Below are 26,866 nucleotides of genomic sequence, written 5' to 3'. Positions count from 1 at the left end.
TGTGTAAAGCACTGTTCTAAGTGCTGGGAAGGTTACAAGGTGATCAGGTTGTCCCACAAGGGATCACAATCTTAATCCCCATTTTACAGATGAGATAACTGAGGCACAGAGAAGTCGAGTGACTTGCCCAAAGTCACACAGCTGACAATTGGCGGAGCCAGGATTCGAACCCATGCACTCTGACTCCAAAGCCCATGCTCTTTCCACTGAGCCACGCTGCTTCCCCTGTCCAGTAGACACCCAACTTTATGGTAAAGGATTGTGTTCCTCTCATGTGAAATAGAGCTGGAGCTGCCCTTTGGTTTCAAAGGTGACACTAGGTTAAGATCCCATTCTTTCTGCGGGTGGGGCTGAAAAGACCACTGAGTGACTTTCTGGGTTCAATAAGGTCAGTCAGTCAGTCAATGGTATTTATTGAGCGCTTATTGTATGCACAGCACTGTATTAAGCGCTTGAGGGAGTACAGTATAACAATAAACACACACATTCCCTGCTCACAACAAGTGTAACAGCCCAGATGAATGCTGTGGAGGAAAGCAGCATGGCCTAGCAGAAGGCACCCCGTCCTGAGAGTCAGAGGACCTGGGCTCTAATCTGCCACTTGTCTGCTATGTGATCTCGGGCGAGTCTCTTAACTTCTTGGAGCCTCAGTTTCCTCCACTGCAAAATGGGGATTCAAAACCTGCTCTCCCTCCTACTTCAACTGGGAGCCCCATATGGGACAGGGACTGTGTCCGACCTGACTGATCTGTATCTACCCCAGTAATTAGGACACCTAGTAAGTGCTTAATTCATTTCATTCGATCATATTTATTGAGCACTTACTGTGTGCAGAGCACTGTACTAAGCGCTTGATAAATATTATAAAATGAGAACTTCCGCCCACCAACCCCAGCACCCGGTAGGGCACGTGCTGGAGTTATTTTTCCAGTAGCGGTGATGGTGTGCGTAGAGTCATTGACACTCTTGAGCTCAATTCCCAGTTGCAAGAAGCCAGCTTTGCAAGGTGGCAGATTGAGTTTAGGAAAGGTGTCTGTGGCAGTGGGGCAGAAAATCCAGGCCAGTCTTCTTCAGCCGCAGAAGATGTCCTGCATCCATTTTGAAGGCATTGGATGTGACACAAAAAGCGGTAGTCTGAAATCTGCCAGGCCTCAGGACTCATGTGTATCTGGGAACTCAACTTTTTATTTTGGCCACTTGAATTGTAAATATTTTTTTATCATAATTGTGGTATTTGTTAAGCGCTTAGGAGGTGCCAAGTACTATATTCATTCATTCATTCATTCAATCATATTTATTCAATCAATCAATCAATCGTATTTATTGAGCGCTTACTGTGTGCAGAGCACTGTACTAAGCGCTTGGGAAGTACAAGTCGGCAACACATAGAGACAGTCCCTACCCAACAGCGGACTCACAGTCTAGAAGGGGGAGACAGAGAACTTGAGAGCTTACTGTGTGCAGAGCACTGTACTAAGCACTTGGGAAGTACAAGTCGGCAATGTATGGAGATGGTCCCTACCCAACAGCGGGCTCACAGTCTATAAGGAGGAGACAGACAATGAAACAAAACATGGAGACAGGTGTCAAAATCGTAGGAACAAATACAATTAAGGCTATATGCACATCATTAACAAAATAAAGAGAATAGGAAATATGTACAAGTAAAATAAATAGGGTAATAAAGCTGTACAAATATATACAAGTGCTGTGGGGAGGGGAAGGAGGTAGGGTGAGGAGGGGATGGGAAGGAGGAGAAGAAAAAGGTGGCTCAGTCTGGGAAGGCCTCCTGGAGGAGGTGAGCTCTCGGTAGGGCTTTGAAGGGAGGAAGAGAGCTAGATTGGCGAATGTGTGGAGGGAGGGCATTCCAGGCCAGGGGAAGGACTTGGGCTGGGGGTCGACGGTGGAACAGGCGAGAACAAGGTACAGTGAGGAGGTTAGTGGCAGAGGAGCAGAGGGTTCGGGCTGGGCTGTAGAAGGAGAAAAGGGAGGTGAGGTAGGAGGGGGTGAGGTGATGGACAGCCTTGAAGCGGAGAAGTGTTGGGGTAGATGTAAGATTATCAGCTTGGATACAGCCCCTGTTCCGCATGAGGTTCACAGTCTAAATAGAGTGGCTAGGATTTCATCCCCATTTTGCAGATGAGGAAACTGAGGCCCAGAGATGTCCAGTGACTTGTCCAAGGTCACACAGCAGACAAATGGCAAAGCTGGGATCACAACACAGGACCTCTGACTCCCAGGCCTGGGCTCTTTCCACTAGACCATGCTGATTTTATATATTTGTTTCCTCTCTTATTTATTTATATTAATGTCTGTCTCCCCCTCTAGACTCTAAGCTCCTTTTGAACAGGGAACAGGACTACCAACTCTGTTGTATTTACTCTCCCAAGTGCTTAGTACAGTGCTTTGCACAGAGTAAGCGCTCAATAAATACTACTGATTGATTGGAGTGCAAACTGTTGGGCAGGAAATGTGACATTTCTTTAATCGATATGTACTGCACCAAGTGAGCGCTGGACAGATATCACCGCTACCACTGAACCAGTTGCATTTTGAAAGTGGAAGAACTCTCACACTGAAGAAGGCTGAACATCATTTCCCAACACAAATATGGGGCCCTTGCGGTTCTTGTTGCGGACTCTGTGTATCAATAGCAGACATCCTGCCTCATGTTATGGCCTCTGTTTCCTTTTGCCTTTTGTTGTTTTCCAGTTAATCGAGCAGCAAAGGGGCATGCCTAGCAGATGAAGTTGAAGCCGCCCCGTTAAAAACCGAAGGATTGTGTGCTCTCTGTCTATCGAGTAGACACCCAACCCAAGTAGTGCTTCCACCAGACTCAACATGGATAAACATTTTGAGAGGGAGAATATCAGCCTGTTTCTCTCAGGCAGTCAATCAGTCATATTTATTGAGCACCGACTGTGTGCGGAGCAATGTACTAAGCACTTGAAAAAATACAGTATAACAGAGTTGGTAGACAACAGGGAATATTCCAGATGAGATTTTCAGGACACCAGTTAGGGAAATATTTTGCCCAGTAACCACAGCAAAGAGTAAAGAATGCTGATTTCTATCATTCTACTATACTTCTGAAGAGGAGGGTGAGATTACAGAAAACAAAACAGTAACATTGTTTGAGGGCTCATCAACTATTAATACCTTCTTTGAAAACTTATATTTATGCATTCAGAACCCGCATACATCTATCTATTTTCATGTTTGAACATGACTTGTACTTCCCAAGCCCTTAGTACAGTGCTCTGCACACAGTAAGCGCTCAATAAATACGATTGATTGATTGATTGGTGAGATGTTCACCATCGTCAATAATAATAATAATAATAATAATAATTGTATTTGTTAAGCACTTACTATGTGCCAGGCACTGTTCTAAGTTCTGGGGTGGATGCAAGCAAATCGGGTTGGACTCAGTCCATGTACTTTATGGAGCTCCCGGTCTCAACACCCATTTTACAGATGAGGTAAATGAGGCACAGAGAAGTGGCTGAGCTGGGATTAGAACCCACGACCTTCTGACTTGCAGGCCTATGCTGTATTCATTATGCCATGCTATTGAGCACTTACTATGTGGCAGAGCACTGTACCAAGCGCTTAGAAGAGTTCAGTGCAACAGAATTGGTAGACATGTTCCCCACCCACAGTGAGCTTACACTCAGGCTTCCGTTCACAAAGTTCTGAGGTACAAATGTTATTAGAACTGACTGAGATTCTCCAATGTCAAGGGCGCTTGATGTGCTTGGATGTGGGCCAGGGTAAGAGCTTGATGATTTCTCCCTTAGCCTTCGCTCTCAACCACAAACCCTGCTTCAGACCCCTTCAACCTGGGTGAGAGCTGAAACAAGATCAGATGGAGTTATGGGCTTGATCCGAAGTACCGCCTGTTCTTAAAAACATTTTGTTTTGTTTTACTTGCATGCTGCCATCGCATCCACTTTTGCCTGAACCTGGAATTGCTTCGAGTTCCAGTAACTCAGAGTTCTGCAGTTGTAGTAGCTCCATACAGGAATATAAGAAGTGCTAGAGGTTGGGAGAATTCTGAGAAAATCTGAAATGGAACATTCATTTAAAAGGAGCGAGAGGCTGCAAGAGTTCCAGGCTCTTCATTCGAGACAAACCAATTACATCGAAAATTCAGAGTCCCATCTCTTCTGGGCGGAAGACAGCTGGAGACAGGGTTTAACATCCTTCTTTGGGGTGGGAACCAGAGACAAAGATTGAATACCTCTTGCATCGTTTAGCCCCATGCATCTTTCCTTATCAGTGACCAGCGATATTGGAAATAAAAAAAGCCAAGCTCATGCAGCACAAATTCATTAGGAGTATCTCCTCACCCAGCCAGATGCCCGTTTATGTATATTCCTTTTCAAGTGCAGTCCTTTCAAGCAACTTCTTTTCTTCGGCTCTGGGGGACTCTGGAATGTTCCTTGGGATAAATTCTTTGCTTTGTCTCTTTTCATTCCGTTTATCGGTAGTATTTATCGGGGGCTTCCTCTCTGCAGATCTGTTCTGAATGCTTGGGCCAATACCATAGGATGTTTGGACATGGTCTAATGGCCCTGGGAGTCAGAAGTTCATGGGTTCTAATCCTGGCTCTGCCACTTGTCTGCAGTAGGACCTTGGGCAAGTGATTTTGCTTCTCTGGGCCTCAGTTACCTCATCTGTAAAATGGGGGTTGAGATTGTGAGTCCCACATGGGACGGGGACTGTGTCCAGCCCAATTTTCTTGTATCCACCCCAGAGCTTAGTACAGTGTCTGGCACATAATAAGCGCTTAACAAATGCTACTATTATTATTATTATTCCTCTTGCCCTCTGCCAGAACAGTACTAGTGGCTATTGAGGATTTAGGGGCCAAATCCTTCAAGTCAGGGGTCATTATCCTTGTGGGTATCCAGAAGAGGGAGCAAAGCCATTGTCCCTGTCCCCTCTCTCTCATCTACCCCCTGACAGCTCTTTGGGATGGCCCCCCCAGCCTTGTTCGATCAAAATCTCTGAAAAGACCCACCAACCAGAGCATAGAATGATGCTTAACGTATAGTAAGGGCTTAACAAATACGTTTTTTTTTTTTAAAAAAAGACCCAAGAACACCCAAACAGGGCTGGAGATATACCAAATATCCCCTTGCTTCGGTCAATCTTATTTATTGAGTGCTTATTGTGTGCAGAGCACCATGTACTAAGCTCATGGGAGAATATGCTATAACAGGGTTGGTAGACATGTTCCTGGCCCCCAAGGAGCTTACAGTCTAGCAGGGGGAGACTGACAGATATATATATATATATCTGTCAGATATATATATATATATATCTGACAGATATATATATATATGTATATATATATGACTGACAGATATATATAACTGACTGACAGATATTATATATATATATATATATATATATATTAGTGCTGCACCTCAAATGCAACATCACCAAACCCAAACTATTCATCTTTCCTGCTAAACCTTCTTCTCCTCCCAGTTGTCCCATCTCTGTAAATCATACCCCCTTCTGGACCCAGAAACCTTCAGCCTCCTCGATTCCTCACTAACTCTCAACTCTCTCAGTCAAGCTACTTCTAAATCCTGCTGATTCTTTCTATTCATTCATTCATTCATTCAGTTGCATTTATTGAGCGCTTACTATGTGCAGAGCACTGTACTAAGTGCTCGGGAAGTACAAGCTGGCAACATATAGAGACGGTCCCTACCCAACAACGGATTCACAGTCGAGAAGGGGGAGACAGATGCAATATTTCCTGCATTCACCCATCCCTCTGCACTCAGAGTGCTGCCACCTTTCATTCATTCATTCGGTAGTATTTACCAAGCGCTTACTGTGCGCAAAGCACTGTACTTAAACACTTGGGAGAGTACACTATAACAACAGACACATTCTTACCCACCACAAGCTCACAGTCTACTGGAGGAGACAGACATTAATGTAAATACATAAATAGATTAAATAAATAAATGAATAAATTGCAGATCTATACAGTTAAATACATATGTGCTGTGGGAATGGGAGGGAGGATGAATGAAGGAGCAAGTAAGAGCGGTGCAGAGGGGAGTGGAGGAGGAGGAGAGGAGCACTTAGGGAAAACCTCTTGGAGAGTACCTTGCTTCAAGCTCTTGACTGATCATTCCCCCTTTTAGACTGTGAGCCCACTGTTGGGTAGGGACTGTCTCTATATGTTGCCAACTTGTACTTCCCAAGCGCTTAGTACAGTGCTCTGCACAGAGTAAGCGCTCAATAAATACGGTTGATTGATCATTGCTGGAACATTTTATCAGCCTCTTCACTGGTCTCCCTGCTTTCCTCCCCAACTCCAATCTACAATACACTTTTCCAGATGTATAATCTTCTTGAAGCATTACTCATCTCACATCTCCCTTTTTTTTAATGGTATTTGTTAAGTGCTTACTATGTGTCAAACACTGTACTAAACTCTGGGGTAGATTAAGGGAATTAGGTTGGACACAATCCCTGTCTCGTCTGGAACTCACAATCTAAGCAGGAGGGAGAACAGGAGAATGAAGGAACAGAGAAGTTAAGGGGCATGCCCAAGGTCACACAGCAAACATTTGGCAGAGCTGGGATTAGAAGGCAGGTCCTCTGGCTCCAGGCCCATGGTTTTTCCATTAGGCCATCTCCTTTCTCCTCAGATACCTTCGATGACTTCCCAGTTCCCTGGGCATCAAGCAGGAATTCATCTCTTTTGACTTAAAAGCTCCCTCCATCTATATTTTAGCCCTTTTCCCCACTACTCTCCAGCTCGCTCTCTTGGTTCCTCCCATGCAACCTTGTGACTTGAGCTCGCTCTGGACTCCTCTCCCCTTATATCCCTCTATTTATTACTCTATTTATTTATTTTACTTGTACACATCTATTCTATTTATTTTATTTTGTTAGTATGTTTGGTTTTGTTCTCTGTCTCCCCCTTTTAGACTGTGAGCCCACTGTTGGGTAGGGACTGTCTCTATATGTTGCCAACTTGGACTTCCCAAGTGCTTAGTACAGTGCTCTGCACACAGTAAGTGCTCAATAAATACGATTGATTGATTGATTAGTACAGTGCTCTGCACACAGTAAGTGCTCAATAAATACGATTAATTGATTGATTGATCCCTTGACTCCTGCTGTCCCACCAGCCTGGAATTCTCTCCTTCCCTCCCTCTCTAATCCCAACAGGCTACAGTATTCCCCACTCCCCACTTTGAGTACAGTGACTGACTCAAACCCCATCTCCTCCTACAAGCCTTTCCCAGTTAGCTCCCACTACCCCAAGTTGTAGCAACCCTTTCACCAATGCATTAATTATACTTAACACATCTGTGAATAATTTATATCTGCTTCCTCCATTAGAATGTAATCTTCCTCCTACTTATGCTGGGGAAGCAGCGTGGCTCAGTGGAAAGAGCACGGGCTTTGGCGTCAGAGGTCATGGGTTCAAATCCCCGCTCTGCCACTTGTCAGTTGTGTGACTTTGGGCAAGTCACTTAACTTCTCTGTGCCTCAGTTCCCTCACCTGTAAAACGGGGATTAAGACTGTGAGCCCCCCGTGGGACAACCTGATCACATTGTAACCACCCCAGCGCTTAGAACAGTGCTTTGGACATAGTAAGCGCTTAATCAATCAATCAATCGTATTTATTGAGCACTTACTGTGTGCAGAGCACTGTACTAAGCGCTTGGGAAGTACAAGTTGGCAACATATAGAGACAGTCCCTACCCAACAGTGGGTGCTCAGTCTAGAATAATAATGGCTTAATAAATGCTATTATTATTATTATTATTATTATTATTATTATTATTATTATTCTGTGAACTCCATGTGGGATAGAGCCTGTGTCTGACCTGACCTGATTATCTCGTATCTACCCCAGTGCTTATTGAAAGGTACAAGTCCTCCAAGAGGCTTTCCCTGACTAAGCCCTCCTTTCCTCTTCTCCCACTCCCTTCTGCGTCACCCTGCCTTGCTCCCTTTATTCATCCCCGCCTCATAGCCCTTATGTCCATATCTGAATTGTATTTACTTATATTAATGTCTGTCTCCCCTTCTTGACTGGAAACTTGTTGCAGGCAGGGAATGTACCTGTTTATTGTTATGTTGTACTCTCCTAAGCACTAGGTACAGTGCTTTGTACACAGTAAGCTCTTAATAAATACGATTGAATGGCTGAATGATTAGGACATTACTCAGTGCATACTAAGCACTTAATGAATGCCACTATTATTTTATTATTATCATGGACAACAAGTTGCAAATGCTTCTTTTGTATTCTCGGGTACTTAGCACAGTAAATTGCACCTAGAGGGCACTCAGAAAATACCTCCACTACTTTAGAGAGGCATCTTGGCCTAAGGGTTAGAATACGTGCCTGGGAGTCAGAAGGACCTGGGTTCTAATCCTGCCCCTGCCACTCATCTGCTCTGTGACCTTGGGCAAATTGCTTAATCTCTCTGGGCCTCGGTGCCCTCATCTGTAAAATGGGGATTAAGACTGTGGGCCTCATGTGGGACATGGACTGTGTCCAACCCAGTTTGCTTGTGCCCACCCCAGCGCTTACTACAGTGCCTGGCTCATAGTAAGCACATAACATATACCACAATTATTATTACTACTATTACTACAACTTGTCCCTAGGGTAGGAAGACTTTTTCAGAAGTCCAGAGACATGGGTATGAGAGGACTGAATAATGGTAATAATAATTGTGATACCAGTTAAGTGCTCACTGTGGGTCAGGGGTAGATGCAGGGTAATCAATCAATCAATCAATCAATCGTATTTATTGATCGCTTACTGTGTGCAGAGCACTGTACTAAGCGCTTGGGAAGTACAAGCTGGCAACATATAGAGACAGTCCCTACCCAACAGTGGGCTCACAGTCTAGAAGGGTAATCAGGTTGGACACAGTCCATGTCCCACATGGGGCTCACATTTGTAATCCCCATTTTACAGATGAGGTAACTGAGGCACAGGGAAGTGAAGTGACTTGCCCAAGGTCACACAGCAGGCAAGAACTGGAATTCGAACCCATGACCTTCTGACTCCTAGGCCCATTCTCTATCCACTATGCCATGCTGCTTCTCATTCTGTGGCTTGGCTGGCAGGAGGATGTGGGGGCTTCCTTTGCTGTGGCTGCCTGGGTAGATATGAATAGACTCCAGCTGCTTCAGTGCTGAGTTAATTAGGGATATTTTCCTGTAACATTCTAACAAGTACAGTTTGGTCTGTGTTGCTTCAGATTTATCTTGGAGGCCATAATTTTTTTTCTCCGAAAAAATTTCTTGATCCTATAGGAATTAAGCTTTCTTTGTAAGCTTAATTGAAAGGAATCCAAATTGGTCTAGCAAGCTTTATGAATGACTGGGACTTCATGCAGAGTACACTAAAGCCTCTGTCTCCGTCAAGCATGAAAGATTTAGGCTGGTATTTTCTTGGGGATGTCGAGGGCCAATAATGAGGATTTGTTTTCTTGTGTTACCAGGATATAGGCTGTAGTTTGACAAGGTCTTCCCAAGACATGCTGGGATTATGGGTTTTAGTTTGTGCCCCTCCCCGCCATCAACGTTATGATGTTTCGACGGTCCAGTTGTAAAATACCTGGAGAAGCAAGTGAATCGGAAGATGAAGAAAGGAGATGGAAATCCAGGGACAGGATGTTCTTGTATCAAATTTTGTAGCGCCATTTTGTTCGCTATGCTGAAAATGGAGTGATCGTTGAGGCATAGACACTTAAATGCCTTGGAGAGTTCCAAAATTGTTATGATAGGACACAATTAGCTCAAAAAGATAACGATAACAATAATAGCAACTGTGGTTTTTGTTAGTATGAGTCAAGCACTAGCACTAGGGTAGATACGAGGTCATCAGGTCCACGAGGGGTTCATTTTCTAAGAAGGAGGAGAAGCGGGTATTGAATCCCTGTTTTGCAGATGAGGGAACTTGGAGGCACAGGGAAGACAAGAGACTTGTCCAGGGTCACACAGCAGGCAAGTGGTGGCACCTGGATTAGAACCCAAGTCCTCCGACTCCCGGGCCCGTGCTCTTTCCACTAGGCCACACTGCTCATTCGGTTGTAAACTCCATGGGTTAAGTACTGATTGTTCCCCTTTATTTGTAACTCCCCACCATATTTAGTATAGCACAAGTGTTCTCAATAACGCTTTTATCAGCCTCCCAAATTAGAAAGAAATAATGAATAAGCAGTTTACTTGAAATGCCAAATAAATACCATATGCAGTGAGATTTATACTCATCACATCTAGGGTATAGATAAGGGAACTGTTTAAAGCAAACAAAATGCTAAAATGTCAAAAAGAATAGCTTCCAGCATCCTTTTTTTAGGTCCTTTAAGTCTGAGAGACAAACTGTTTCATTTGCAAGGAAGAAAATCCTTTATGAAAGGCAGCGTTAGGGAAAATAGAAATACGTTTCTGCTCACCACAGAGCGAAGAGATGCTGAAGCACGGGAATTGCTGATGTTATTAAATAGTCCTGATTTTTCTTTAGCAGGATGGTGGAAGAGGAATCTATTTGCCCTTTTTATTGGGTGGCAGAGACGAAGGTGGGAGAGGAGGGTGGGAGAGAGTGATGATAATATCAGGAATCTGCCTGATGATCTGCCAGAGGCAATTTGACAGGGCTCGTTTTTCTGGTGAACCAAGGGAGGGCTGCAGACTCCGAAGAAACGGAGAAGTTCTGAAATTAAATGACTCTCAGAGCTGCAACCAAAATGTCTGGATGTTCAAGGAGCAAAAAAGCTTCCACAGTGGCCGCCTGTCCATCAAACAGTCCCAGCAAAATTCAACCGAGCAAAAGTGGCAAATAGTTTTTGGAAGAGAGGCAGATGGCTCTGGCGGTTCATCTGCTTTTTTCCTGCCAAATCCATTTGGAAAAATAAATTCTGAAAAGCAGATGGGGCAGGTACCGCCAACTCTTGATTTTTCAAATTATCCAGCTGGTGGATTATCCTGAATTGCTTACGAGGGCTTCTCCTTAAGAGGCAGGATCTTGTCTACTAACTCTGTTGTCCCAAGTACTTAGTCCAGTGCTCTGCGCACAGTAATCAATCAATCCATGGTATTTATTGAGTGCTTACTTTGTGCAGAGCATTGAACTGAGCACTTGAGAGAGTACAGTGCAGCAGAGTTGCACTGCCCACACTGAGCTTGCGGTCCAATTTACAGTTGTTCAATAATAATAATAATAAGGATGGCATTTATTAAGCACTTACTATGTGCAAAGCACTGTTCTAAGCGCTGGGGAGGTTACAAGGTGATCAGGTTGTCCCATGGGGAGTTCACAGTCTTAATCCCCATTTTCCATATGAGGTAACTGAGGCACAGAGAAGTGAAGTGACTTGCCCAAAGTCACACAGCTGACAATTGGCAGATCTGGGATTTGAACCCATGGCCTCTGACTCCAAAGCCTGGGATCTTTTCCACTGAGCCATGCTGCTTCTTCCAATAAATACCATTCATAGATCAATTGATTCAATTGATCAACTGCATTAGCCTTCTCTCTGATCTCCCATCCTCGTGTCTCTCCCCACTTCAATCCATACTTCATGCTGCTGCCCGGATTATCTTTGTCCAGAAACGCTCTGGACATATTACTCCCCTCCTCAAAAATCTCCAGTGGCTACCAATCAATCTGCGCATCAGGCAGAAACTCCTCACCCTGGGCTTCAAGGCTGTCCATCCCCTCGCCCCCTCCTACCTCACCTCCCTTCTCTCCTTCTCCAGCCCAGCCCGCACCCTCCGCTGCTAATCTCCTCACCGTTAGGCCTCATTCTCGCCTGTCCCGCCATCGACCCCCGGCCCACGTCATCCCCCGGGCCTGGAATGCCCTCCCTCTGCCCCTCCGCCAAGCTAGCTCTCTTCCTCCCTTCAAGGCCCTACTGAGAGCTCACCTCCTCCAGGAGGCCTTCCCAGACTGAGCCCCTTCCCTCCTCTCCCCCTCGTCCCCCTCTCCATCCCCTCATTTTACCTCCTTCCCTTCCCCACAGCACCTGTATATATGTATATATGTTTGTACATATTTATTACTCTATTTATTTATTTTACTTGTACATATCTATTCTATTTATTTTATTTTGTTAGTATGTTTGGTTTTGTTCTCTGTCTCCCCCTTTTAGACTGTGAGCCCACTGTTGGTCAGGGACTGTCTCTATATGTTGCCAATTTGTACTTCCCAAGTGCTTAGTACAATGCTCTGCACACAGTAAGCGCTCAATAAATATGATTGATGATGATGATGATGATGATTCTCCCCCTTTCAAATACCTTTAGTCTCCCCATGTAGCATCTCCACCACAGCAGGAGGAGGGGTAGGAAGGGGAAATAAAATTCAGATTAATCCATAGTGCTGTTTTATCTCATCTTCTGTGTTTTAAGCCTGGCTCCTCCACTTGTCTGTTGCGTGACTTTGGGCATCCACCAAACTAGCACACTTCCCCCCTTCAAAGCCCTACTGAAAGCTCACCTCCTCCAGGAGGCCTTCCCAGACTGAGCCCCACTTTTCCTCTGCTCCTCCTCCCCTCCCCATTGTGCCTACTCCCTCCCTCTGCTCTACCCCACTCCCCGCCCCACGGAACTTGTGTATAGATGTACATATTTATTATTTTATTTATTAATGATGTGCATATATCTATAATTCCATTTATTTATGTTGACGCTATTGATGGCTGTCTACTTCTTTTGTTCTGTTGTCCGTCTCCCCCTTCTAGACTGTGAGCCCGTTGTTGGATAGGGATTGTCTCTATTTGTACTGAATTGTACTTTTCAAGCGCATAGTACAGTGCTCTGCACACAGTAATGATAATAATAAATACGATTGAATGAATGAAGGAAGGAACTTCTCTAAGTCTCAGTAACCTCATCTGTAAAAAGGGGATTAAGACTCTGAGCCCTAAGTGGGACGTGGGCTGTGTCCAACCCGATTAACTTTTATCTAGCCCAGCACTTAGTACAGTGCCTGGCACGTAGCAAGCACATAACAGATACCATTAAAAAAAAGTCTAACAAAATTGTCACAGAGAGAGGTTGATGCTGAAAGCCAAATAGCATCTTTGAGTTCCTCTGTAGATTTCAATTATCCATGCTCTCCCTGTGTCCTGTTCTCCCAGAAACCAGAGTAACAAGATCATTCATTACAGTTTTAACACGTTAGAAGTAAAAGCGAGACGTTCGTGTACTTTCTGGAGGAAAATAAATAAATAATAATGGCATTTATTAAGCGCTTACTATGGAAAAGATAACCAAACATCCTCTGGCCATTCTCCAAGCAAGCGGGGAGTGACACATTATGAGAAAAGCCCTGGGCCTTCAGACCTAGCTACACAAATGACTTGACTGTAGGGCTGCAGGCTTGTTCGGTGACACTCTTTCTCTCTCACCCAGCCCTGCCAGTAAGGTTCCCGTTGAGGCTCGGCGCACAACTGAGTAATAATAATAAATAAATAAACAGTAACTGTGGTCATCGTTAAGCAGTTGTTATGTTCCAGGCACTTCATTCAGTCATATTTATTGAGCACTTACTGTATACAGAGCACTGTACTAAGCGCTTGGGAAGTACAAGTCGGCAACATATAGAGATGGTCCCTACCCAACTACGGGCTCACAGTCTGGAAGGGGGAGACAGATAACAAAACAAAACACGTAGACAGGTGTCAAAACCGTCAGAATAAATAGAATTATAGCTATAGGCACGTCATTAACAGAATAAATAGAATAATAAATAAGTACAAGCAAAATCAATAGAATAAGAAATCTGTACAAATTTATACAAGTGCCGTGGGGAGGGAAAGGAGGTAGGGCTGGGGGTGGGGATGGGGAGGAGGAGAGGAAAAAGGTGGGGTATTGTACTAAGCACTGGGGACTTTCTAATCCCGGCTCCGCCACTTGTCTGCCCTGTGACCGTGGGCAAGTCTTTTTTCTGTGCCTCAGTTACCTCATCTGTAAAATGGGGATTAAGACGGTGAGCCCTGTGTGGGACAGGGACTGTGTCCAAATTGACTGGCTTGTATCTTCCCCACTGTTTAGAACAGTGACTGACACATAGTAAGCACTTAACAAAAACCATAAAACAACAACAACAACAAAAATAACCAGGTCCTCTGACTTCTAGGCCCATTCTCTTTTCAATTGGGCTGACATATAAAAATGTAAAAGAGAAGCAACAGTAAAGATACCAGTTCATTGTTACTTCATGGGGATCATTCTTGCCTCCCCACCCTCTCCTCCACGCTAGCTATGGAGATTCAATCGTATTTTTTCAATCGTATTTATTAAGTTTTCACTGTAGGCAGAGCTGATGAGCTCAGTTTTGAAGGCCTCTAGACCCTCAGGAATTTTATTCTCCATGAGGTGGGATTCTTCCAAAGGTCTATGTGGTTTTCATAATCACTACTAATAATGATATTCGTTACAGACTTACTGAGTGCAAGCACTGTGCTGAAACTCAGGGGCGAATAGGACACAATCGGAACAGATATCCAGTCCTACACAGACTCAGTGTAAAGGGGAGGAAGGGCAGACATTTAGTACCCATTTTACAGATGAGGAAAGGTAAACACAGAGCAGGGTTTTTTTTTTTCTTTGTTTTTAATGGTATTTGTTAAGAACTTACTGTGTGCTGGGCACTGCTCAAAGCACTTGGGTAGATACAAGTTAATCAGGTTGGATGGAGTCCCTGTCCCACATGGGGCTCACAGTCTTATACCCCATTTTAAAGATGAGGCAAGCAAGGCACAGAGAAGTTAAGTGACTTGTCCAAGGCCACACAGCAGACAAGTGGTGTTGCAGAAATAGGAACCCCGTTCTGTAGTCCTTCCATTAGGCCACCCTGCCTTTCCTTATCCTTTTCTGTATTCGGCAAGTTCCTTGTAGGCAGGGATCTCGACAACCAACTCTTGTTTTGTACTTTCCCAAGTGCTTAGTACAGTGCTCTGCACATAGTAAGCACTCAGTAAATATCACTGATTTCCCACAGCTGTTGAAGAACTGAAATAGGCCTGTGGACCTTGAAGTCCATAACTTTCCCCGCCTCTAAAAGAACTTCTCAGATGGAGCAGAACTGTAGGCTTTGCACCCCAATAGTCCTGGAAGGAAGCAAGTCTTAGGAGAAGCAGTGTGGCCTAGTGGTTGGAGCATGGGCCCGAGAGTCAGGGTACCTGGGTTCTAATCCCAGATCCACTGCTTGTCTGCTGTGTGACCTTGGGCAGACCACTTCACTTCTTTGAGCCTCAGTTCCCTCATTTGTAAAATGGAGATTAAGACTGTGAGCCCCTTGTGGGACAGGTACTATGTTAAACCTAATTATCTTATATCTATCACAGAGCTTAGAACGGGGCTCGACACATAGCAAGTGCTTAACAGATACTGTAATTACCATTATTAGGACTCATTGTTTGGCTTTGGTCCTATTTGTTTGATATTGGACTTTTATTCTTCCCCTGTAGACTGTAAATTGGTTATGGGCAGGGAGCGTGTCTCCCAACTCTGTTATATTGTACCCTCCCTAGCATTTTTAGTACAGTGCTCTGCACAGAGTAAGGGCTTAGTATATACAACTGATTGGCTTTATCGCAACACCCCAGTGAGGCAGAAGATCTGATTCTGGTGCTTCTGTCACTCTGTCCTGTTCCTTGTGTGATTCCAACTTCATCCCCATTCTCACTCCCTCGGTCCATATGCTGGGAAGCAGCCTGGCCACTTGTCCCTGGGGAGAGTGGTCATAAAAACTTGATGAATAATAAAGAATAGTCATTTCATTAATTTAGTTTCATAGTCATTCGGGGAGGATGGACTGCAACCAGGAAGCAAAGCTCTTTATACTCAGTCTTTTCTCCATTATCAAGAGAAACGGTGTTGCCTAGTGGATAGAGCACTGACCTGGGAGTTGGAGGACCTGGGTTCTAATCCCAGCTCCGCCACTTGTCAGATGTGTGACCTTGGGCAAGTCACTTCACTTCTCTGGGCCTCAGTTACCTCATCTGTAAAATAGGGATTAAGTCTGTGAGTCTGTGGGATTAAGTATGTGGAACAGGGACTGTGCCCAGCTTGTTTATCTTGTATCTACCCCAGCGCTTAGTACAGTGCCTGACACATATTCAGCACTTAACAAGCTTGTTGTGGGCAAGGAATGTGTCTGTTATATTGTTATATTGTACTCTCCCAAGCACAAAGTGCACAGCACACAGTAAGTGCTCAATAAATCTGATTAACAAATACCACAATTATTATTATTTTTATCAGCGGCAGCACTAGCACAGAAGTGCCAAGAATGTCAAACAGAGAATGCAAACCAAGGAAAGAGCTTTGGCTCCTTCCAGGCAGTCAGGCAAATGACTGACAGCTCAGGACCTGTCCGGGCTATGGAGGTTGTGTGCCTCAGTTTCCTCATCTGTAAAATGGGGATTATCCCTCCTACTTAAACTTTGAGTCCCCATATTGGAAGGGAAATGTGTCCAATCTGATTATTTTATATTTATCCCAGTGCTTAGTACATAGTACATGCTTAACAAATTCCACAATTATTATTAATATTATTATGCATTTGGTGCATAACCCAAATTTTGATCTTTAAGCCTTTGTTCAATTCAGAAATCTACTTTGGAAAGGGTCTAAACCCTTTTTAAATATCTGGAATTTTCCCAGTTTTCTAAAACCCATCTGGTCTTCTCATTGCTCAATCTGCTGATATCTTCAGAAAATGATTAAGGATTTTTTTTAAAGCACTGGGTTTCATCAGGCTTTGAGGAAACAGTGGCCTCTTGTTAAAGAGAGTCAAGAAGAAGACAGCCCCAAGATTAAGGTTATGCCTGTTTATATGAGAACGGCTTAACTGTCTCACTGGAAGATGTATTCCAATTCCGGGGCTGGGGCCTGGCACTAAACTTTACACCTTGCAGTGGGCCAGGGGAGGATGCATTTGTTACGTTGGTGTAGTTAGGATGCTTTTAATGAAACCAATTTGTCACTTTTGTCTCCAAAGAGGCAGTTGGTACTATGTGGAAATGAGAATCCCTGAAGTCCAGTCGCTTCAGTGAGCAGAAAATCAGGAATCCGGGAACATTCAAACATCTCCCTAAATCAACCTGACAGTGACTTCTCAGGTTATATAATCGGATCACAAAAATTTGCATTCAGGCACACTTAACCCCGCAGAGTCAGGGGAGAATGTTACAAAATGCAGGCTGTTGGCTCTCATGTAAGGGCTGTGTGTATTTAGTTGAGTTTGAGAGAAGTTTATTTATAACTTGAGGGTGTGATCTGGTGAAGTGTGAATTCCTCCTTAAACATTATTTCGTATTGTATTAGCATCTGAAATACAGCTTTCTCAATAATAGACTGCTCTCAAATGTGTTTCAGTTTTATTTTCAGTTTTATTTTTGTATGCTGGGCCGATTCATCGTAAAGCGGCCTTACAAGCTTGGTTTTGCCATCAGAATTTGTAATGTGTAATTTCTCAGGAAGAATCAAATGGTCCAAGAACTTGCTTGCACAGGACAACCTCGGAAAATGTGGCCTGATGACTAGATTGAGAAGTTGAGTGTCTAGTTCCCAAGCCTTTCCTTTCTTTAGGGTTTCTGCTTCTTAGTCCAGGCCGAAGACCATGTCTTCACTAGCCCAATAGCTCACTCCTGGGCTCCCGAAGTCATTTTTTTTTTGCGGGGGGAACTTCTCATTCATACAGCCAAAATGACCTGATTACCTTGCATCTACCCCGGCACTTAGAACAGTGCTTGGCACACAGTAAGCACTTAACAAATACCATTATTATTATTATTGTTATTATTATTATATTCACATTAGCAATGGAGAAGAGCCCAGAACATTTCTGGACTGGATGGAGGGGTTTCAATTCTTTTCTACAGGATTCCCGTGAATATCAGTCAATTTTTTCCTAGTGAGCTCCTCACTTTAAAGGAGGAAAGACCAGACACTGGATTTCCCTTTCCAAGGAAATTGGGTGACCAATCCCTGATTCCCATGCCAGCATCATCATCATCATCAATCGTATTTATTGAGCGCTTACTATGTGCAGAGCACTGTACTAAGCGCTTGGGAAGTACAAATTGGCAACATATAGAGACAGTCCCTACCCAACAGTGGGCTCACAGTCTAAAAGGGGGAGACAGAGAACAAAACCAAAATATAGTAGTAGTAGTAGTAGTAGTAGTAGTAGTAGTAGTAGTAGTAGTAGTAACATTTATTAAGGGCTCACTTAGTGCAGGGCACTGAACTAGGCACTTGAGAAGCACGGAGTAAAGAAGTAACACATTCCCAGGCTACAAGGAGTTTCTCACCTCTGCCAAACGTAGGCAAGAGTGGCATCTTCAGCCATTGCTGTCAGGGAGTTGAGATTGAGGGCAGGTATTTTATACTTCAGGGTGGAGCCAGGGAGACAGCATTCATTCATTCAGTGAGTCATATTTATTGAGCGCTTACTGTGTGCAGAGCACTGCACTAAGTGCTTGGGAGAGAACAATATAACAATAAGCAGACACATTCCCTGCCCACAACAAGCTGACAGTCCAGAGGGAGGGGAGACAGACATCAATACAAAAAAATAAAATTACAGATATGAACATAAGTGCTGTGGGTCTGGGAGGAGAAAGAGCAAAGGGAGCAAGTCAGGGCGATGCAGAAGGGAGTGAGAGCTGAGGAAAAGTGAGGCTTAGTCTGGGAAGACCTCTTGGAGGAGATGGGCCTTCACTAAGGCTTTGAAGTCGGGGGAGAGTAATTGTCTTTTTAGAAATTGCCTCTGCAGCCACGCAGAACATTCTACTGAGTGTGTGGGTGAGAAGAGGCAGGGAACGTGTCTGGTGATTGTTGTATTGTAATAATAATAATAATAATGTTGGCATTTGTTAAGCGCTTACTATATGCAAAGCACTGTTCTAAGCGCTGGGGGGGATACAAAGTGATCAGGTTGTCCCATGTGGGGTTCACAGTCTTAATCCCCATTTAACTGAGGCTCAGAGAAGTTAAATGACTTGCCCAAGGTCACACAGCAGACATGTGGCAGAGCCAGGATTCGAACCCATGACCTCTGACTCCAAAGCCTGTGCTCTTTCCACTGAGCCACGCTGCTTCTCTCCCAAGTGTTTAGTACAGTGCTCTGCACACAGTAAGTGCTCAATAAGTATGATTGACTGACAGTTGTGTCTGGTTTCATCTATGTGTGTATCTTTCTGTGAGTCTGTGTGGTCTAGTTCCTGGTGGTATTTATTGAGAAGCAGCGTGGCCTACTAGAAAGAGGTTGGGGCTGGGAGTCAGAGGACCTGGGTTCAAATCCTAGCTCTGCCACTTGCCTGCTGTGTGGCCTTGGGCAAGATGCTAAACTTCCCCAAGCTTCAGTTTCCTCATCTGTAAAATGGGGGTGAAATACCTCTTTTCTTACCCCTTAGACTGTGAGCCCCTTGTGAGACAGGGATTCTGTCCAATGTGATTATCTTGTGATTATCCCAGTGCTTGGCACATTGTAAGTGCTTAGCAAATACCATTGTTATCTTTATTATTATGACTATGATTATTTATGAAGCCTTACTATGTGACAAGCACTGTACTAAGCCCTAGGGTAGGTAATAATAATAATAGTTTTTGTTGAGCACTAACTATGTGCCAAGCACTGTACTAAGTAATGGGGTGGATACAAGCAAATCAGATTGGACACGGTCCCTGTCCCATATGGAGCTCACAGTCTCAATCCCCATTTTACAGATGAGGTGACTGAGGCCCAGAAAAGTGAAGTGACTTGCCCAAGGTCACACAGCAGACAAGTGGCGGGGCTGGGATTGGAACCCATGACCTTCTGGCTTCCAGGCCTGTGCTCTGTCCACTAGGCCATGTTGCTTCTCTGATACAAACCAACAGATGATGTGTGTTAGATAGCGACCAAATAGATGATGCCCAGTGCCTGTCCCATTTAGAGCTTCACAGTCAAGTTTGGAGTAGACGGATACACGCAATGGTAAAAATAGATTTCAAACAATCCAAGAGGCACAGAGCCTCTGTAGCAGACCCCTGGGTCCTGATCTGAAGGAGGCTCCAGTCTAGTATGCAGTGCTTGTGTCTGTAAATTACAGAGCCTGGATTCTAGTCCAGTATTCCGACGGAGGCCTTCTGTGAGACCTCCAGGTTACACTTCTTGATCTCTTGTGCCTCGGTTTCCTCATCTGTAAAATAGGAGTGATAGCGCCTGCCTTTCCCATCTTCTCAGGGATGCTAAGGACAAGAGGAGATAAGTAAGGTGGTAAGTGATTCCATCCAAAGGTGCTATGGAAATTTGAGGCATTGTGCGCTATGAAACTGTGAGGTGAGAAAGAAAGCCCAAGCAGTCATGATCCCTAAGAGCGAAAATCCAGGAAACTAGCCAACCTGGTTGGAGCCACCTGCTCCCTTGGGGAGGAGGGGAGGGCACCTCAGCATACTCCACATGTACCTGTCCACCCTTCAGCCCCCTCGGATCGATTTTAGAGATGGTGGGCAGAATGGTTGTCCCGTTTTCTTGTTCTCCTCCCCCACTGCTCTGCACACATTACATGTTCAGTAAATAATAATAATAATGGTGGTATTTGTTAAGTGCTTACTATGTGCAAAGCACTGTTCTAAGTGCTGGGGGGGATAAAAGGTGATCAGGTTGTTCCACTTGAGGCTCACAGTCTTAATCCCCATTTGACAGATGAGGGAACTGAGGCATAGAGAAGTTAAGTGGCTTGCCCAAGGTCACACAGCTGACAAGTGGTGGAGCCGGGATTCGAACCGATGACCTCTGACTCCCAAGCCTGTGCTGTTTCCATTGAGCCCTACTTCCCCTATCACTGATGGATTGCAACTGCTCCCTTCCCTCCTCTCTCCCCTCCCCCTTGGGCCTGGTCATGCACAGAGACGTTACTTAAAAGCACCTGCAAGGCCACATTAACCGCGCAAAAAAAACCAACACAACAGAGACCAATGCTACCAGCCTGTGGCTGCAGTCAGCCGTAGTTTCTTTTCCAAGTTGGCTGCAGATTGCAAGTCGTAAACTTCAAGTGGAACTTTACGGAGAGCTCGATTGAAAATGTTCCAGTGGCATTGAAGAGTGTGGGAGATTTCCAAAAATATGACTTAATGGACTGCATTTCATTGCCTGGGGACACCCAGCTGACAGGTTAATTGTTGGTAACAGTCCCATCTTAGGATTCTCATTATGCAATCGACAAATCCAGCCATTAGAGGAGAGCGGTTTGTAGCGTACATTGAAAGGGTTTTTTTTTTGCTTAGAATGGCGTATGAAATCTTGTCAGTTTTGAATGTGATTAATTTTGCCGAAGCATGTCCTCAGCGTCTCACACTTAGCCGGATTGAATTAAACAAGGTCCAATTATTTGCCCGACCTGCCAATAATACAGTTAGGTGGACTCTTGCAGAAGAAAAGTCGAAGCGCGGTAAGGAGATTAATGTCAATGGAAACATCAAATTCATTTTTTTAGCTCCTGCTTAGAGTATGGATGCATTATGCAGTCTGGTAACAGCTGTGTTTATGACCCGTCGTAAGTAATCATGAATGTGTTAATTTGCCTTTCTAGGGGAGACACATTATGCCATATTTGCTGTAGGAAACTGCACTGTGAAAAGGTTGCTTCCCCTAACTGGAATAAATACGTCGATTCACTTGTACGTTAGACTTCCTGTCTCTGCACCTCAAGCAAGACTTAAATCAGGGAGGATGTAGCGCCTTTCCCCTTTTTTATGGTGGACATAGAAAGGATGGATTGTAAAATGCATACAGCTATTTGGGGGCAGAGACTGTGCCCTTCATTTCTACAGTAAATAGTCCCATGTCAGAGGTGGCACAGTGAAGATGGAGAGAAAGGTGTCCTACAAATACATTTCTCTCTTTATAAAGCAGGAGGGTGTTGCCACCATGTCTCGTTCTCACCTGTCCCGCCATCGACCCCCGGCCCACATCATCCCCCTGGCCTGGAATGCCCTCCCTCTGCCCATCCGCCAAGCTAGCTCTCTTCCTCCCTTCAAGGCCCTACCGAGAGCTCACCTCCTCCAGGAGGCCTTCCCAGACTGAGCCCCTTCCTTCCTCTCCCCCTCGCCCCCCTCTCCATCCCCCATCTTACCTCCTTCCCTTCCCCACAGCACCTGTATATATGTATATATGTTTGTACGTATTTATTAATCTATTTATTTATTTATTTTACTTGTACATATCTATTCTATTTATTTTATTTTGTTAGTATGTTTGGTTTTGTTCTCTGTCTCCCCCTTCTAGACTGTGAGCCCACTGTTGGGTAGGGACTGTCTCTATACGTTGCCAACTTGTACTTCCCAAGCACTTAGTACAGTGCTCTGCACACAGTAAGCGCTCAATAAATACAATTGATTGATTAAATGATTGATTGCCATCTTGGTTGCCATGACGAGCTCTGATTGGCTCACGGTTAGATCACAGAAGGTGATTGGCTGAAGCTGGGATAGAGGTTGCCCCAGGACTATCAATCAGTGAATCAATCATATGGGAAGGAGGTAAGACGGGATGGAGAGGGGGACGAGGGGGAGAGGAAAGAAGGGGCTCAGTCTAGGAAGGCCCCCTGGAGGAGGTGAGCTCTCAGCAGGGCCGTGAAGGGAGGAAGAGAGCTAGCTTGGCGGATGGGCAGAGGGAGGGCATTCCAGGCCCGGGGGATGACGTGGGCCGGGGGTCGATGGCGGAACAGGCAAGAGCGAGGTACAGTGAGGAGATTAGCGGTAGAGGAGCGGAGGGTGTGGGCTGGGCAGTAGAAGGAGAGAAGGGAGGTGAGGTAGGAGGGGGCGAGGTGATGGAGAGCCTTGAAGCCCAGGGTGAGGAGTTTCTGCCTGATGCGCAGATTGATCGGTAGCCATTGGAGGTTTTTGAGGAGGGGAGTAATATGTCCAGAGCGTTTCTGGACAAAGATAATCCGGGCAGCAGCATGAAGTATGGATTGAAGTGGAGAGAGACACGAGGATGGGAGATCAGAGAGAAGGCTAGTGCAGTAGTCCAGATGGGATAGGATGAGAGCTTGAATGAGCAGGGTAGCAGTTTGGATGGAGAGGAAAGGGCGGATCTTGGCAATGTTGCGGAGCTGAGACCGGCAGGTTTTGGTGACGGCTTGGATGTGAGGGGTGAATGAGAGAGCGGAGTCGAGGATGACACCAAGGTTGCGGGCTTGTGGGACGGAAAGGATGGTAGTGCCGTCAACAGAGATGGGAAAGTCAGGGAGAGGACAAGGTTTGGGAGGGAAGACAAGGAGCTCAGTCTTCGACATGTTGAGCTTTAGGTGGCGGGCGGACATCCAGATGGAGATGTCCTGAAGGCAGGAGGAGATGCGAGCCTGGAGGGAGGGGGAGAGAGCAGGGGCAGAGATGTAGATCTGGGTGTCATCAGCGTAGAGATGATAGTTGAAGCCGTGGGAGCGAATGAGGTCACCAAGGGAGTGAGTGTATATTGAGAACAGAAGGGGACCAAGCACTGAACCTTGGGGAACCCCCACAGTAAGAGGATGGGAGGGGGAGGAGGAGCCTGCAAAAGAGACTGAGAAAGAACGACCGGAGAGATAAGAGGAGAACCAGGAGAGGACGGAGTCTGTGAAGCCAAGGTCAGATAACGTGTTGAGGAAAGGGGGTGGTCCACAGTGTCAAAGGCAGCTGAGAGGTCGAGGAGGATTAGGACAGAGTATGAGCCGTTGGATTTGGCAAGCAGGAGGTCATTGGTGACCTTTGAGAGGGCAGTTTCCGTGGAATGAAGGGGACGGAAGCCAGACTGGAGGGGGTCGAGGAGAGAGTTGTTGTTGAGGAATTCTAGGCAGCGCGTGTAGACAACTCGTTCAAGGAGTTTGGAAAGGAATGGTAGGAGGGATATGGGACGATAACTAGAAGGTGAGGTGGGGTCAAGAGAGGGTTTTTTTAGGATGGGAGAGACATGGGCATGTTTGAAGGCAGAGGGGAAGGAACCAGTGGAGAGTGAGCGGTTGAAGATGGAAGTTAAGGAGGGGAGAAGGTGTATTGAGCTCCTGTTGTGTGCAGAGCAATCAATCATATTTATTGAGTGCTTACTGTGTAAGGACCACTGTTCTAAGTACTTGGGAGAGCACAATATAACAGAGTTGGTAGACTGGTTCCCTGCCCACAATGAGCTTGCAATGAGCTGTATATATGTATATATGTTTGTACATATTTATTACTCTATTTTACTTGTACATATCTATTCTATTTATTTTATTTTGTTAGTATGTTTGGTTTTGTTCTCTGTCTCCCCCTTTTAGACTGTGAGCCCACTGTTGGGTAGGGACTGTCTCTATATGTTGCCAATTTGTACTTCCCAAGCGCTTAGTACAGTGCTCTGCACATAGTAAGCGCTCAATAAATACGATTGATGATGATGATGAAGAGGTGAGCACTGAACTAAGCAATTGGAAGAGTACAGTACAACAGAGGTGGGAGACGTGTTCCCTGCCCACAAGGAGCTTATAGTCTAGCGGGATGGTTATCCACCCTCACCCTGATTCTGAGCCCATAAGTATGTACTGTTTATACATACATGAAATACTTTTTTTTTGTAATCCATAAAGCTTTCAGTTCTGTACTTGTTCATTCACTTAAGACTAAACCGCTTTTGAAACAAAATGTTTGGTTCAGTTAGGATCCTGTGAGCCGGTGATAATTGGTTTATTCTTCTTGCTTTTCAGGATCCGAGGAGCAAGCACAAATTTAAAATCCATACGTACTCCAGCCCGACATTTTGTGACCACTGTGGCTCCTTGCTGTATGGGCTCATTCACCAAGGCATGAAATGTGACAGTAAGTGACTTTTCCCTCTTCTTCCCTTCTTCCCCCTTCTCTGCTACCTCCTCTCCCTTCCCTTCCTACCTTCTCCACCCGCCCCTACTTCTTCCTCCCTTCCCCTCCTCCAGGTCCTCTTCCCTTTTCCCCTCCTCCTCCTCCCCTTCCTTCTCTCCTATTTTCAGCTGCTGTAATGAACAGGAAAGGTCTGTTTTTTTCTGGTTTATTCATTCAGTGGTATTTATTGAGCACTTACTGTGTGCAGAGCACTGTTTCTAAGCTCTTGGGAAAGTACAATTCAACAATAAACAGTGACATTCTTGCCCACAACGAGCTCACAGTCTAGAGGAGGGAGACAGGCATCAATACAAATAAATAAAATTGTAGATATGTACGTAAATGTTTTGGGTCTGGGAGGGGAGAAGAGCAAAGGGGGCAAGTCAGTTGAGGGGTCAGTGGCAAGGTGAATTCACCTTTATAATCAGGCAGAGTGCTGTGGGGCCAAGACTTAGAAAAGATTTCACTGCTTCCCAAGAAGAGACAGTGACCTCTCTTCACCGAGCACTTTGGCCCCTGGAGAAGTCCCGCCCTACCCCTTTCCCAATTGTGGAAATTCATGGCACCCTGTGGTGGCGGGGGAAAAGGGAAGGTTTCTCAGCATCAGCCAGGATTGGAAGATTCGAAGAGATGGCGAGTTTTCCAATCAGCAGAAGACCTTTCCCAAAGACAGACTGCCTTTCTTCTGAAGAGGAATGCTTCCCTTTCACTGAGGGAAACAATTTGTTCCTTCTCTCTGTTTCTGAACAGTGTCAGTATTATTTTGAGCTCCCAAAGAAAGGATGGAAGAAATTCAATGTGATGACCTGGAACCCCCTTCCCCCAGTTAATTCCATCCCTAAGGTGGATATCAGATTTGAGATATCTGACTAGAGAAGCAGCGTGGCTCAGTGGAAAGAGCACAGGCTAGTGAGTCAGAGGTCTTGGGTTCTAATCCCAGCTCCCCCACATGTCTGCTGTGTGACCTTGGGCAAATCACTTAACTTCTCTGAGCCTCAGTTACCTCATCTGTAAAATGGGGATTAAGACTATGAGCCCCACATGGGACAATGTGATCACCTTGTATCTGCCCCCCAGCGCTTAGAACAGTGCTTTGCACATAGTAAGCGCTTAACAAATGCCATCATTATTAGTATTATTTTTATTATTGAGGCTGTGAGGAGGGGATGGGTACATTTTATACTTGCCCCATGGCCTTGAGGGTTGCCAGCATCCCTGTCTTCCCTTCTCAGACAGCTGGCCACCTCAGCTGAGTGCCCAGGGCCTGCAGAATCATTAATTCATTCATTCAATTGTATTTATTGAGCACTTACTGTTTACAGAGCACGGTACTAAGCGCTTGGGTGAGTACAATGCAACAATACACAGACACATTCCCTGACCTAACAGTCTAGAGGGGTGGAAACAGACATTAATATAAATAAATAGGGACTGTCTCTATATGTTGCCAACTTGTACTTCCCAAGCGCTTAGTACAGTGCTCTGCACATAGTAAGTGCTCAATAAATACGATTGATTGATTAAATGAATGACAGATATGGACATAAGTGCTATGGGCCTGGGCAAAGGGAGCGAGTAGTGGTAACACAGGTGGGAGTGGGAGGAGAATAAATGGGGGCTTAGTCAGAGAAGGCCTCTTGCAGAATCCCCACTCTCTACTTTTTTTGTGGTAATTGTTAAGTGCTTATTAAGTGCCAGGAACTGAACTGAGCACTGGGGTAGATACAAAATAATCAATTCCCACATGGGGCTCACAGTCTAAGTAGGAGGGAGACTGGGTATTGAAGCCCTGCAGATGAAGTAACGGAGACACAGAGAAGTGGAGTGACTTGCCCAAGGGCACACAGCAGAAAAGTGGCAGAGCCGGGACTAGAACCCTGGGCCTTCCTGTCCACTAGGCCAAGCTGCTTCTCCTTTGGTGAGTCAGCCATCTATGCCAGCTGTCTGGTTCATAGCTGGAAGTGGAAGGGGCAAAAGAAGCAGACTGTC

The 26,866-nt window shown here is 45.1% G+C and overlaps 1 protein-coding gene across 2 annotated transcripts in view; it reads left to right on the top strand.

The window, feature by feature from the left end:
* Window positions 1-26,866, top strand: part of PRKCB (protein kinase C beta) — a 494,385-nt gene that overhangs the window by 231,351 nt on the left and 236,168 nt on the right. For both annotated transcript variants that reach the window (XM_038762327.1, XM_038762326.1), the window contains exon 4: window positions 24,727-24,838. In XM_038762327.1, coding sequence (XP_038618255.1) covers window positions 24,727-24,838 — 112 coding nt within the window. The remainder of the gene's footprint in view (window positions 1-24,726; window positions 24,839-26,866) is intronic.

The sequence above is a fragment of the Tachyglossus aculeatus genome, chromosome 21, assembly GCF_015852505.1.
Source record: "Tachyglossus aculeatus isolate mTacAcu1 chromosome 21, mTacAcu1.pri, whole genome shotgun sequence".
Classification (NCBI taxonomy): domain Eukaryota; kingdom Metazoa; phylum Chordata; class Mammalia; order Monotremata; family Tachyglossidae; genus Tachyglossus; species Tachyglossus aculeatus.
This window is presented reverse-complemented; position numbering and strand designations above follow the sequence as displayed.